This window comes from Bombus vosnesenskii, unplaced genomic scaffold (assembly GCF_011952255.1).
Source record: "Bombus vosnesenskii isolate JDL3184/JDL3185 unplaced genomic scaffold, Bvos_JDL3184-5_v1.1 scf7180000013352, whole genome shotgun sequence".
Classification (NCBI taxonomy): domain Eukaryota; kingdom Metazoa; phylum Arthropoda; class Insecta; order Hymenoptera; family Apidae; genus Bombus; species Bombus vosnesenskii.
In genome coordinates this window covers 70,011-85,122 of record NW_022882988.1, presented here as the reverse complement: position 1 = coordinate 85,122, position 15,112 = coordinate 70,011, and the positions used below count along the sequence as shown (strand labels likewise).

General features: G+C 41.4%; 2 protein-coding genes across 2 annotated transcripts; both read left to right on the top strand.

The window, feature by feature from the left end:
• The first annotated feature begins 85 nt into the window (after positions 1–85).
• On the top strand, positions 86–4,800 carry LOC117236879 (immunoglobulin superfamily DCC subclass member 4-like). The gene is made up of 6 exons (XM_033500253.1): positions 86–511; positions 975–1,135; positions 2,210–2,420; positions 3,052–3,202; positions 3,454–3,602; positions 4,268–4,800. Exons 1-6 carry the CDS (start codon positions 424–426, stop codon positions 4,366–4,368), a joined length of 861 nt encoding a protein of 286 aa, XP_033356144.1. The 5' UTR covers positions 86–423; the 3' UTR covers positions 4,369–4,800.
• A 4,148-nt stretch (positions 4,801–8,948) lies between these two features.
• LOC117236940 (tctex1 domain-containing protein 2-like) lies at positions 8,949–10,327 on the top strand. The gene is made up of 4 exons (XM_033500388.1): positions 8,949–9,056; positions 9,125–9,217; positions 9,330–9,526; positions 10,054–10,327. Exons 1-4 carry the CDS (start codon positions 8,949–8,951, stop codon positions 10,217–10,219), a joined length of 564 nt encoding a protein of 187 aa, XP_033356279.1. The 3' UTR covers positions 10,220–10,327.
• Positions 10,328–15,112: the final 4,785 nt, after the last annotated feature.

Below are 15,112 nucleotides of genomic sequence, written 5' to 3'. Positions count from 1 at the left end.
AACCCACTGTTATCATCGAGACAAGAAGTTTATTTTAAACTTGTTTAAGATTATCTTCTCATTGAATATACCTGCAGCTCTTTTTCTTCTTTTCTTCTTTGATCGAGATCTTTGTTACCTTAACTATTTAGATTATAAAATTATTAAAAAAACATTATAAGATCACAGTCATCGTTATCTTGTGATGGAATTGAAGCATTTATGAATTATGTGGGTGAAAATTTAGTTCATTTATTACTTGCAAGAAGTAAAAGCATCGGTTACATGACTACCTCGAAGGAATTCTTCAGGAGATGGAGGACGAAGAATTGTAATGATCGAGTGATGACCGACAGATCATCGATGGTTCTTGGAGACTCGTTAAAACTTTAGGGAAACAGAAAGAGCGACGGATGAAGATGAAAGAGTCTCGTACGTAAAAAAATGGCACCGTTCCATGGCATGGCCCTTATATTGCTTGGAATCGGATACCTGTTACACGCAGAACCGCCTTCCGGTCACCGGAACTTAGGTACAATTAGTCTCAGTGTACAAATTAAAAAAACACAAATCTTCGTTGATTGCAGATTGCTATGAATCAATAGTAATAATTAATATGATCGATGATAGATTTGATAGATTAAAGAATTATATATTATTATGATCATTAATATTTTCATTCAATTTTTACAATCTCTTTTTCATTAGAATCATACTTAATTATGTGCGTTACAATCAACGAGGCAACGAAGGATACTTTATTGGTAAAAAATCAACGAAAAGATGATTCTTTGATTATTCGGTATTTAAACATTTTTCTTGATGAAAAGAATTGCCTGTGGGATTTATTAAGCAAATACGTTCCAGTATGTAAAAATTGGCTAGCGTCAGACGCTTTAATCTTTGGGTCGTTTCATTTAAAAAGCTGGATATAGAAGTTCGTAAACGAAAGGGCAAAGCTTTCCGATGGTTCAAGCGTGATACCTGAATTTTAGCGGTGCAACGATTCGATGGGGAAAAGCCCGATAAAGGGGAACGCTCGCAACGAGGAACGAAGAGGACGTATTTTTATAAAGACTCATCCCAAAAAGTGACCACCGTTGTTGGACAAACTGTTGTGCTGTTGTGTCGTGTTAAGAACTTGGGGAACAGAACCGTGAGTTTCACGTTTCTTTGAATAGTAGTGTCACATTGCACGCTTCGCAATTACGTTAGAAACTTTAGAAATAATAGCGAATCAAATTCGAAGAAAACAACGTTACTTCGTGAATAAACGTTTAGTTAGATTTTCACGAGATTACGTTGCTCTATATACACACCGTAAGATATACTTTTGTTCGAAGTTCTAAAAAAGAAAGAAAATAAAAAAAATTCTTTCTCTCGTATGTTTCGAAGAAAATCAATCAAAATTAATCGAATATTTAAAAGAAACTCAAATAGAATTAATTATAATCTTCATTTCGACTCGTAATAATTAGTAGATTATTGCAAGAGCAATGTTACTGCTACTTTGCGAATTAGGATCACGTGCTATTTGGAATTACGCCGAGATAGTCGAAACTATATTTCCGTATATACTCGGAACGTAGGATGTACTAGAAATTTAGGATACGATACTCTGGTAAATATTTAAGTTACAAGAGCCGTTTAAGATCGTATACCGTAGAAATTCCAGTAATCGTAAATCGCGAGGAGCAACTGCCAGAGCAATATGAAATTCTCGATTGAAATCTTTTAAATGGATCAAGATGAAAAGAGAGAATATGTAAATGTTTAACCGGTTAATTAATGGAAGAAAGTATCGTAGTTCTGGTACGTTAACTGGAATGTAAAGTGACGCTTTCGCGCAACGTGTTCTTGAATTTACCAATGCTTTCCTAATTTCCTTGGTTAATGGATAAACGATTAGCGCGTTGCGGTATAAATGCTTTTCTCTTCAAGCTTTTTTTTGCGCTACAACCATTTACCTACTTCTTATCGCGAGAAATTCTTTCTTCTTCCAAGCGATCTTAACTCGTTTATATTGCCTTTGAACGCAGTCAGTTAGCTTTCCAATAACGAATTTGTCAGATCGTATTGAAACGCGAGGAAAACAGGAAGCGTAACTCGACAGCGTGGAACGTGACGACGTGCATATTTCACGGGGGTAGAGGCATGTAAAAGGGATTCAATATCACGGCTAGTTAACGGCCAGCAAAATATTCCATATCTCATTCGGTATTTGTCCCAGGTGTCATGGATTCGAAAAAGGGACTTACACATCTTAACATCCATGTCAGTGACTTATACGAGCGACGCAAGATTTACGATAGTCGGCAATCCGGAGCGCGACGACTGGAATCTGCGAATAGATTACGTGCAACCACGGGATGCCGGCATTTACGAGTGTCAAGTTAATACAGAACCCAAGATATATAGAGCGGTTACTTTGAAAGTTTTGGGTGAGTTTCTGTCGCTTCTTCGGACCCCCTTACTCAATATCCATGCTAGACGCTTAGGTTCATTTTCCGTGGAAAATGTTCTATTTGGGACGAGCTGTTCGTCCGTTAGTTCGTTCGTTCGTTCGCTCGTTTGGCGAGCAGAAAATTTAACACTCGCCCACGGTTTCGTTGAGCGAAACTTTTCAAGGGATCAGAGACACGGAAGCCGCCTACTTTGCGTAATCTTGTACAGCTTGAATCGCATTTTCACGAGACCGTGTTCTAATTAACGTTTAAATTTTTTTCTCCGGTAACAAATATTGCCTTGCTTAAAGCGTTCAGTGTCGTCGCGCGAGCACGGCTATCCAACCTTTTGCTTCGACTTCTAGTTATCCTACTTATCGACTAAAATAACGGCACAGCTATGAATAAATTTTACTTACTCGCGAGTATCTTTTATTCATTGATTCTTTATTCATGTACGTTATCCGGCCCGGACTTTCAGTTAAGTCTTGTCGTGAATTTCTAAAGCAGGATCTCCGCTCCGGATCTATACACAAACTCACCGACCAGCGAACCCCTTAATTTGTCATGCGTCAAACAGTTGGTCGACTCGTATTTTCCGCTCCTCTTCATCGTCTTGATATATTAGATGTTCAGGCAAAGATCACGGGGCCCGAAGAGATTTACGTGAAGAGGGGCAGTACGATCAGCTTGACCTGCATCGTGGACGTGCAAGATATTCCTCCGAGTAACGTGACTTGGTACCATGCCGGTGCGGTGATCGATTTCGATGGTCCAAGGTGCGTCCCATCTTAATATCAACTTTCGTTTATTCTTCTTTTTGTTGTTCGTCGAGCGCGATCAAAGAGAGAAGAAAGGAAAGAAATAAATTGTGAAGAAAATAAAGGCGGCTGTAATTGCAGGACCGTCTCGATTACGTGGCGAATCGAGTCGGTAGCTGCGAAAGCAAACATCGGTCAAAACACGAGACAGCATCGATATTAGATCGGTTATCGGAATTCGTGTGTAATAACGTCTTTACCTTTGGCAGGGGTGGCGTTTCCCTGGAAACGGAGAAAGGTAAGAACGGGACCACTAGCAAGCTGCTAATAACGCGTGCTCAGCTCGATGACAGCGGGAATTACACGTGCGTCTCGAGCAAAGTTGCTCCGGCAAATGTGATGGTTCACGTGTTGAACGGTGAGGATAAAATATATAAAATACGCTCGATTAAATCTCGAAGGGGAGGCCTCTCCTCGGGATAAACAAAAATACCTGCTTCGTTCCATCAAGCCCTCGAGATTCCGTTGAGGCATCAAAGCATTGTCGACGTACTTTAAGAACATTTCACGAAAGGCCCTTATCGAAAGGTTTACCGGAGGAAATTTCACCGGAGTACTTTCGATCGCTTCGTTGCATGCAAAAGTTCGCGAATGAACGAATAGTTAGGCGGTAAACGAAAGCAAGAATGCGAACACGAACAAGGATAAACGTGGATAAAGGAAAGGAAAGTGGAAAAGGAAAGAACGCTCGTGTTAAGGAGAAATTTACGAATTCTACGTCGTTTTCAAGGACGTGTAATTCCTTGAACAGCGTTGGATGACGATTGTTGTAACTCACGTAACTCGTTACAGTTTTCTCGTTAGTCGGTAACGAACAAATCGGAAACGCAGGGGAATCGCGCGGGACGAAAAAATAATCGCGAATTGAAATTAAACTAGCAGCTACTCTCGTTATGTAAATTTCATTTGCCGGTGGAATTTTCGAAATTTCCACGAAATTTTCTCTCCTTTCTCCCGGTGTCCTGGTTCTACGCGATGGATCGCTGCGACAGATCAAACTCGGTGAACGGACTTTCTTTCTAGGTGAACATCCTGCGGCGATGCAGCACGGCGGTACCGGGAACATCAACAGGAGAGTGATTTTATTCAGCCTGGTCCTACTGGTGGACACGATATTTCGGTGAGCGAGCTCTTCTCCGTCTGCCGCTCTTTTGTCTGTCAAGACGTCGCGTCCCGTCGACCATATCCCCGACTTTCGTTGGACGACACACATCGAGAGAAGAGGTCCCGGGTCCTGTGATTTACGAGCTTCGACGTTTATCGCGCGAACTGAATTTTCTATGAATCGAGAACCCAGCGAACCTCGACTCCGAAATATTATATCATCGAGAGATGACTCGTTACGTTGCGCGTCGTGCTGCGAATTTCCTAACTCGTTCGCTGCGCTCCAACACCTTATCGATGTGCACCGAACTCTGTCCTCACGCCTGACTGTAACATTCCTGTAGAATAATAAATACTTCGCGATTCGTATGATTACGAATTAAAAAAGAAAAAAAGAGAAACAGGACAAACGAACGATTTGTTAATAGGCACAATATATCTGTTAATCAACACTGGCTCGTTTCGATTATTCTAGCGATCTGTCGGCGAGTTAAATCGAACCTGTGTCGCCTACCGATCGCTCTTATTTTTCATCCTTCACGAACGAATGGAAAGAGAATGGCAACGACAGGATGGTTTTTGAAGTTTTAAGTTAATTTCCGTGTAACGTTAACGCATCGACGTGGTCCGGTCGATTAACCGGCTTATCGGTATTAAATCCGGACCACGTTTTCCGATAATGGAAGGGACAGTTCTGAAGTCCAGCTATGCGTACTGTGCCCGTGCACACGTCCCTCGGGGAGACACTGCGAACGTTCACCGGTCTCATTTTATGCAAATCACATAGAAGCATCCGTTAGGTAGCTGCCGCGAAATGGAGACGAGAACACATTGCCAATGTAAATTCATGGGAAGCCGATGCTCTTGTCTCTTCGCCTGCGGTGCGTGCTCCTCTCTGACCACGATCGCCGGAATTTCCGAGTAGAAATTGCCGTTACCACGGATACCGGAAACGTCGCCCGTCTCCTTTTAACCTTACGCCTTCAACTCCAACATCTTGTATAAGATTAACGACTCGTCGATTGTCGCTTCGTACGGATTCCCTTCGACGCTAGCCGAGCTTGTCCACGCTCCAACAGGTAAGATCCTTCGATCGAAACGTTTCTTTTCTTTCTTTGTAATATGATAAATCACGAGAGGAAGATACGATAAGTATATATTCGTTGACTTTCTCATCTTAATTTCATTTCGCGATTAATCCAGAGAACTTTCATTTGACGCGATTGGGGACGATGACGTGCCGATGGGCTAAAAAATAAAAGTCTTTTAAAGATAGCTGTTAAGTCGACGAAGTCTCGATAATCAAAGGTGTAATCGCTATGTTAGGAATATTTGGGAATTTTCAAGACGATTCGAAATGTCGAAAGTCGCAGTTCGAATTGTTCGTAATTTTACAATCAAGAAACGTCTGATCGAGAATAGAAATAGGTAATATCCGAATAATTTCGAGCGTAAGTATCATTTTTTTTCTTTTACTTAGCGTGATGGATTGCGCAGAGGATACAGGAACCAACGAAGAGCGCTTCGTTTAACCGTTTGGTGCAGATTCCACTTGCGATTATTAAGACAAATAACTTCGCTCCGTAATCCCTCTCGCCTCTTATCTTATTTACAGAAGCATTTAAATTCGCGTATAACGGTCTCTTCGCTCGGGCTGAAAATCTCACGCGAATGTGCTCGGTGTATAAAGTGACGGAGAATGCTTTTTTACATTCCTTTCCCTTCAAGCGTTGTAAAAAGGTGAAAACTGAATCAGGCTGAACAAAGGAGATTAACGAATAGTACGTTTCTATTTAACGCTAGAACTACCAGAATGGCCGGATAAGCAATTTTTTATTATTACTATTTATTACTCCATCTATACGGTGTAGTGTGTGGATTTAACAATTGCACGGGAGCGGACAGCTTAAATCCTAAACCTTGAAGCAAATTGTAAGTAAGTATTACCCTATCTCACTGTCAAGCTAAACCGATTTAAAATCTTTCCTAGCAATTTTATCGGCTCATAGCGTTTCCTCGAGGTTGCGAATTATTTTCGATAGAGTATACGGAAAATGTCCTGTTCAAAGTAATCGATCGATAATTGGTCATGGCAATTTTATGAATTTATAACGGTGCATTGTTAGGATTTTTCGGTGGTTTTCGATAAAGGATATAAAGATCCGTATATTGTCATTCACATCATTTCATACATTTTTCATTTTAATTTCTTTGATATCGAACGAGTCTTATATTTTAATCGTCAATAAGTTTAGCGATAATCGGTCGTCGTTTAAATTATGCACGAACGAAACGGCAACTCGAAACGATCGATGGTCGTTTGACTATCAGCTACGTGGAACAATGCTGCGCGTGCAATTTTGTGATAGCACTCTTTCGCTTTGCGCGCGGACAAATGTTCGAAGCTCGACTTTCCTTCGATCGATCATAAATTCTCGCGAAACGATTCGTTTAGCATTTACTTTAAACTACAAACGTGAACACGTTCCAGACTAAATCTAGGAAACGTTTGTCAAACGAACGATATTTTTATCCGCGCGTTTCACGAATTCCACGTTTAACGAGAATTCGAATGTCGTTTGTTATGGAAAAGTTAAGTCCCGTGCAGATTTAGAGCGGCACCTGTAAGGTCGGTAGACGACCGGAGTTTTAGTAAATTTGTTATACGAGAAGGTAGTTGTACAAGTCTACGGGCAACTTTCTTCCTACGGTATCTAACGACTTGCCAGCTCCAAGTTAATGAGCTCGAACAAGGCGACCGTAATTTTCAGAGCACTCTGTGCCACTTTGTTCTGGCTCGTCGGCAGCATTACGAATTACCAATCGATGAAAGTATCTTAGCAATTAACACTCTGTGAGATTCAACGGGCCAGACAGAGCCTGGAAACTTGCACGTTTACAGTTAGCAAGTTCCTTAGAAAATCGATAAGAACCGGTCGCACGGCCGTTGTTCGTCCGTTTTCTTATTCTTAGATTCTTTCCCCATTGTAGAGAATCCTATAGTTTTCATTGCGGATAGGATCAGCAATGGGTGTCACGTAATCGGCGAGAATGCAAGTTGAATTATACGAGGAATGCACTGTACACGCAAATATCGACGGTTTTATCGAGAGAAGACTCGCGCGTGTCTCGAACTCTTATAACCCACGGCCCATCTCCCTTATTCCCGAGAACTCGTAATAAAGCCGGCTGGCATAAATCAACTATGAATTTTATCGATGAAAAATCGAAGTTCACGGCTCCTTCTACCATTTATTCGCGTACCGCGTTGCATTCGAATCGACAGGTTTGCCTTTAAGAAAGATAAGGCGCCTGCCGATGCTCCTGCATTCTCGGCTTTCTTCCCTATCGTTTATCTTCCGAATATTCAATACTTTTACGATTAATAGCGATGCATTCACCATACCTGTAACGACTTCTCGATGTTTCCGACATAAAACGCTACCACTGAGAAGATTCTTCGAGTTCCAATGCCCCGTCGCTAATCGGCTTAATTTCGGCTTTCTTATCCGGAGATTCGTGCGTTTTGTACCGAAAAATTACGTTTGTTACACGCCGTAGTAATTCTTGCTACGTCAGAAGGCTTCTCGTCAGCCGATTTTCCGACGCTTTCGTTGTTGTTAATTTTCGAACGCGTTGATATTGTTTTAGCATCAATAAACGGACAGGCTGAAGTTGAGAGAAACTGGATGTTCCAGGGGTTAAGATCGCGAGCAACGATCGCGATAATGCACCCGTATATTACACGAACAGGTAAGAGAATCGAACGGACGAAGAAGAGATAGATACGATTTTCTCTTTCCACTGTGATTCGTCTTCTCGATAATACCCCTCTAAAGAGCACAGGACGAAGAAAATTGAAATAAAATATAAGTAGACGCGAATTTGCCCGAGACTTTCTTTCAAGATTTTCTTCCTTACTAAGCTTCTTATATTCGATATAAATTAAGAGCCGCAGTGCGTTGTTTGCTTTGTGCGAGACTCCTGGCTATAATACGAACGCTCTGTATCTTCATCTTATTGTTTCAGTCTCTCGACCGAGCGAGATCGAGCTACGTTGAAACGTGAATTGCACTGAGTCGTGGGAAATTGAATTTAGACTTTGTATCGAGTCCAGCTATAGGAAATTGTATTTGCGGCAGAATATCCGCGATATAGCGAGGCCCTAAATTAAAGCATCGAGCAGCTGCACCGATTGATGTCATGTCATCCAGGGTCGTACAAAGACTCGTGCTTCATCTAACAGCACTCAATTAAAATCTCGTATTGTTAGTTACGTTTTCGAATTTCTATCAATTCGTTCGTGGAAACCTTGAAAACCACGAACTTCGCCGATATTTATCATTACGATCCATCTTTCAATTTATTACCTGCGAAATTTGTATCTTTTATTTTTCGGACTCTATTCGTTGATCGAAATAAAGCTCGTGAAAAGCTGGTAACTTTTTTTTAAACGCGCCCTAATATTTGCGCGTTTGTTTCCTTCGATGTAAGCCTGTACCGCGATATAGATTCAACTTCATTCCCGCGAACGTTCTTTTGTTCGATCCGCGTCCAGACGACTTTCGAACGTCGTCCTTTTTAATTATATTTTTGGATTATGAATCAGCAGCATAGCAAAAATGCCGAAGTTCATGGGTCGAGGTTTCGGCCTTCGAATCCGAATCTACCAAAGATCGACAAACTGAGACAAGTACAATTCAACGAGGTAAAATAATAGGTCGATTAGTAGGAATCGGTAGGTTAATGCTAAATCGTTTAAAAACATCGATGCAGATGCAAGACAAGAAGAGGTTGTCGATGAGGTTCTCCGCTTTGCTGAATTCGGCAAGTCGCGTGTTCTATCATAAACGTGGCGATCGATTGAAGGTACGTAAAAGTAATGTATGGAAAACGCGTGGACAGACGCAGTGGTTTAGAAACGAACGACCACGGTCTAATTAACACGATTTTGCGGCACACGATCGATCGAACAATGCAGGTTCCCAGGTATCAAAACACTTATCGGCTCAGCTCATTTAACCCTTTCGATGTCGAAGTGGTCGATAAACTGGTGATGGAGACGATGGAGAGTAAATTATCGCCGGTGACGGCATATCATCCAAATCACATGGCGAAATTGTGCTTGGAGATTGGATCGGATTTGCAAAACGCACTCTGCAAAAAGGATTACGATAGGTAATAATGCTCGACACGTTTACGTTGCTCGCAATAAACGCGGAACGTTCGCGATGCCAACAAATTTCAAACGAGCTTACCTCGAGGTTCGCTCGTAAATTCTTTCGCAACAGCTGCTGTCGCCAAAAATCGTTTCTCTTGTTTTTAATTCGAGATTCGACGCTCGAGAACCGCACAGACAGTAGAATAACCCGGGGTTGAAAGTAACGATCTCACTTTAGCATACTGGATTTTGTAGAAGCTGTTGGAGTTAGAAGACGAATATTCATACCAGCAGTTTAAACGTTTATCTGATATTATTGGAAATACTATCGTAATCGTTTGTTTACACTTTGACCTCGCAGTGCAACTATAATCGTATTTGGAAATATTTTATTTCTTGACTTCGCCCCTTGTTATCTTCGACCCTGGTATATCCTACAGTTGTATCTTTAACGAAAACGCAAAGTTCTAACTTTTAGAAAGCATCATCATTCACCCTTTGTATTATTTATTTGTATCGTAACATTTATTCTTCCTGTTAAAAGGTATAAATTAGTGACGCAGGTGACTATAGTCCAACGTCTCGATCAAAGCGTACACACGGCGTTCCAGAGCCTCTGGGACGTGGAGCGAGACAATTACTCCTATTATGTTTTCGAAAACAACCACATTTACGCATGGTGTTGCGTGTTCGGCCTATATTACGAGTGAAATTCATCGTCCCGGTTAAATCTCGTTCTGTTACGCGCGGACGCGCGCTCGCGATATTCCCGATATTCGTTGCAATTCCAAACTAATGCTCGCTGCTTCCTTTTTTTTTTTTTTTTTTTTGTAACCCGCGTGCTCGCTAGATATCGGTGCAATATCGTTGCATAATGAACGGGGATGTATATCGCGACGTTTACGAGGATTCACGCAGCGCGGGCGCGCACTGTTAAATTTATCGGATTTTTCGCGATCGCGCGTCTGACCGGATGAATCCTTTTTTTATTGGTGAAATAAAAAATTATCGCAAAGCAATTGGTGAGAATGGACGTCGTGAAATAATTTCGGAAACTGTGTCCGATCGGAGAATACAGAGAGTTAACCTGACCCTCCGTAAACCGGCAAGGGTTGGGTTAAATTGTTCGTAAAGGATGGTTGGAAAAAGGTTTCGATCGATTATGAAGTAACCATACAGTATTAATATTTATTAGTTTCGCAACTCCGCCCCTTCCTCCTCCCTGCCCTTCCACCGACCCTGTTCGCTTTTTCAAGGTGATTTATCGAAGAACTTTCGGCCGGCTCGTCTACTCTCCGTCGGAATAATAGCCAGCGATTTAAAGTTTCGGAAACATGTCCGACATTTTTATAGATATTCACGGACTTATTGGGACATTGCGGCCAACCGATCTCAGTCCGTTCGACGTTCTACGAGGAAACAAGAAATGACGAATTTGGTTGAACGACTTCCTCCTTGAAAATTCGTAACGTGGATCCGCGTTCAGTTTCGTAGCGGAAGCCAATCGTTGTACGAATACTCGTTTATCTGGAAGCGATAATTAATAGTCGAGCAATTTTTAGAAAATATGTTTGAATGCGTTTGCCTCGGCCTAAGGATCGATCGCGTGAACGAAACATCCAAGTAATATTTTCCGTGTCAAGGTTTCGTGATGTTTGAGCGGAATGGTGGTCTCTTTGGTACCGCAATGGACGAGGAAACGCGATGATCCGAACGTATTCACAGAGTTTCGTTGCAGGTCGTTAAAAGCGATCGTGCATCTATATAGTCTTACCTATGCCGGCAATTTCCGAGCCCGTAGATTTTTCGATAATATGGTTACAAGAAATATAAGCGCCACCTTAATGACCCGGTTGGAAATTACGGGCGAATGTGTGGCGCGTCGCTTGTTAAATTAATGGTGCAATTTCACCATCGTGTTCCCTGACACGACGCGTGCTTGTCGCGGTGCGAAAACTATGGAAAATCGAAGGAAATGTTAGCAACCTGGTGAGCGATCCTTTGTTATTTTATATTGCACGTATTTGTTCGATTTTCATTGTTAATTAGGCGAATCGCCGTCTTAAAATTTCTAATTCTGTAGATACGAGATGCGAAATTTCATTAAAAGTATACCTAAATTACGCGAAACTCGTTGAAAATTGGCGCGGGTACCTGTGCGATGTTAATTTCCACCCAAAATTTAATTTCGTTGCATACCGAGCTTAATTTTTCTATAAAAAAGAAATATTCTGTTTTGCTGGTTTTCTACTTACGTAAAAATTAACTGCTGTCATGCTATTTTTCTTCTTTCCCAGTGAATACGATAGTTTTACAAAGAAAAAAAAAAGAATTTAGAACTTACGGTGATCGCTGTAATTTGTCGAATCGTTTCGCTCGACGCGTTGTTCTTTCGTCGCAGCTACGACTTCTACGGTTGCATCTAGATAGATTTAAATTACTTCTCCTTTCGAAGTTATTTCGAGATGGAAAAGAAGAGGAAAACGATTTATTCGCGGCACATTTCGTTTCATTTGCGTCGAACTTGGCGTCTATTTCGTTCCGCCAGCGAAAACTCGAGGCTGTGTCACTCGCTAGACGCGTTGCGACGAAGTCGCGAGTGTAACCGCAATAAAAAATATAAAACAAGGCTGCTGAGCGAGGCGCGTGTATCGACACGTAGAGGATCACTGGTTGGGCAGGAATTTACATTCGTCGAGGAAGCGAGAAAGCGTGAATTCGATCGAGAAGGAGGCGAACGCTCGCGCCGGTGTCGAAGCAAGGGGGAATTCCACTCTGGCTTTTCGACAAGAAAACTTGATCGACGTCAGGCAGCGGGACAATCTATCACCCGGCTAGTTCTGTTACTGGCTTCGACGTAAAATCAATGCCGATTCTCATTTCCATGTAAATTATCTCCGACATAGGTCGCTAGCTAGTCGAAAGCGGCAAAACCGACAGCTGCTGCGTGCGCTCGGCTCTCGCATGTATTTTTCCGCGGCGCGGAAAACTTTTGTTCCGTGTAATCAGATCGGCCATGTCAAAGCTTAACGAAAACGTAATTAAACTTTCCCGGATAAAAAAAAGTTGCACGGGCCGGGTCTCTCTGTTTACCTTTCCTGGCCGACCTTCTGCTTTAACCACGCGAATCTTTTAATTGTCACGTCATCGGGACAAGATGTAACATAAAAATACTGTCACTCGCTAACGGAGCTGAATTGGTAGTAGACGGCTGTCGACCAACATGGAAGTATTTACGTTCTACGTTTAAGCATCAGATTATCCCAAGACCATTTTTCCGGACATTTAATTATATGCATTATCTTAGTACCTTTTATTTTCCTGTGATACATGTGCCTTTACGACGTGAACATAAAAAAAAAAAAAAAAAGAAAATTAGGAATTAAACGAATGACGATTAATCAGCTAAACTAATCAGAGTTACAATTAGATAGAAATTGTTTTAAGAAAGCGTTTTATGACACGGTGTTAAAGGCGAAGATCGAAGTTGATTAAATTATTGAGAAAGGATAGAAGAGTATAAGAATCTCAGGTCAAACAAGCATGATTTAATCGCTGCTGTAACTCTGATAGGTAAACAGGAAAAAAGTAAATACTATTCTTAATGCTCCCTTTTTCTTCCCTTCAATCTCTTCGTTTTGCCGTGCTTTCAGTTCTACTTCCCTTTCTTTTCCTTTCTTTTACTTCTTCTTTCTTTCGCTTATGTTTCTTCATTCCCTCTTTCTCTCCTTTTCTTCTCTTCTCCTCCATCTTTTTCTCCTGTATCCTCTTGCCTTTACTCGTCTCGCTTCTTTTCTTCCAATTCATCGATGCCGAATCAATATCGATACGTAATGCTGAATCTACGCTGCTGTTTGCCGATAGTGTCGACACTTTTGCAAATAGCAAGTAGCGCGCGGCGAATTTGTCAGTGAACAGAGAACACTATTCGCTAGGGAAACGATACATGAAAGGCTCTATTCACAAGGAGTGTATGTGTGTTTTGCTCGTGAGTATTTGCGGCTCCGTGCATGAACAATTTGCGTAGAGTCCAGGTCAGCGGGGACCTAACATTAGGCTATGGTTACAGCGGCTGCGTGTTCCGACAAATGAAACATTTGAAAACTCGATTTTGGTTATCGAGTACACGGGGCCAGCGAAGAATTCGGAGATCAGAATTCGGAATTGAATCGCAAGCGAATCACCGTTGCGTTCGGCTACAACTTTCCAATATAGTTACCATCGATTCAAAATTCTGTTACGTGTTCTAATCCAATTTTATAGGAGACTGACAGCAGTCGATAGCAAGGAAGTGACAATTTGATCGAAGCTCAGCGACTGAATTACTTTCTGATAAAAACGACTGCTCGCGATCGAGCTTAAATTATATTTGAATTTCTAAAGTTCGTTCTAAGCGACATCGTTATCGCGACAAACGTACGATAATGTAAACCAAGTTGAATTAAAAGAAGGGAATAACGAAACAGAAGCAGAATGCTAACAGATCGAGTATCGAGAGCGGACACAAGTATAGTTATTTTCCATGAAACTCGAATTACTGTTCTACTTATTACGAGCATTCGTTGAATAACCATCGACAGAAATTTCAAATAGAATCATCGATTAACTCCTCTCTTTTATCTTTTTTATGGAGCTGTTGAAACAGCGAGGAATGCGTACAAGTGGCAAAAGTGGAAACGCTCCCTTCAACGTTTGAATAATATTTGTATAATGTCTGCGATATAACAGAGTTTCTACAAAAAGGTCTTAATACTTGTAAACGTGGTTGCATACGTATTTGACGTTCTATTTGTATCTAAACGTAAGTTCGAAACTGCAGTAAAAAGTGGTATATTATTCAGACAGACCGTGCACCAATGTACCTTCTCTTTAAAAAATATCGCTTTATTTTATCATCGCTTACGCCATTTACTATTTCGACTCTAAATTACTTTCAAATTTTTAACGATAATATCAATCTTCCAAAGACCGTATTATGCGTAAGCACAACGAACTTACGTGTTCTATGGAGCAGCCGGAACAGGAAAGCTGCTCGAAGACGAATAGTTTTCGTCGGTGTAAATGGGAACTATCAGGCAGGATATCTACAAGGAAACGAGACTGGCAATAGATTCGGTTTCTGACAAATGAGATGCGTTTCTGGACGATCGCTCGTTATTATCACGCGAATAGTTGGTCGCGTCGCTTCGATTCCGTGCTCGGCAAACGCTATTTGTCTTTGTCAGATTGGAAACTACGTTGGCCGGTTTTTATTTCGTCGTCCTGGTTCAGCATGGATCGACGCTATTTTCGTATAAACGGGCTTCCGAAATTTCAGGCTTGTTGCAATCATGTCTGTTTCGACGCAACCTTCCAAGTCAGCGATGAGATCTGACATAAAATCAAATATTTCCACAAGAAACGTTTCCCTATTTTGCATTGTCTGTGTTCTATCCCTTTACGAATAGAAAGCAGAAACGTTTCATATATTCGCAAGTATACAGTCAATATTGAAACGGACCAAGGTTTCCTATTGTAAACCGTGTTGGATAATGTTGGACGTCATATTTTCTTCCCTCTAACATCCTCGTTACTAAATGGAGATGAAAATTGCGGATTAAAGG

Coding starts and splice junctions, on each gene's coding strand:
- LOC117236879 (XM_033500253.1), top strand. CDS start 424: ATGGCACCGTTCCATGGCATGGCCCTTATATTGCTTGGAATCGGATAC. Junction 512..974: donor TTCCGGTCACCGGAACTTAG/GTACAATTAGTC, acceptor CCTGAATTTTAG/CGGTGCAACGATTCGATGGG. Junction 3,203..3,453: donor ATCGATTTCGATGGTCCAAG/GTGCGTCCCATC, acceptor TACCTTTGGCAG/GGGTGGCGTTTCCCTGGAAA.
- LOC117236940 (XM_033500388.1), top strand. CDS start 8,949: ATGAATCAGCAGCATAGCAAAAATGCCGAAGTTCATGGGTCGAGGTTT. Junction 9,218..9,329: donor AACGTGGCGATCGATTGAAG/GTACGTAAAAGT, acceptor CGAACAATGCAG/GTTCCCAGGTATCAAAACAC. Junction 9,527..10,053: donor TGCAAAAAGGATTACGATAG/GTAATAATGCTC, acceptor TCCTGTTAAAAG/GTATAAATTAGTGACGCAGG.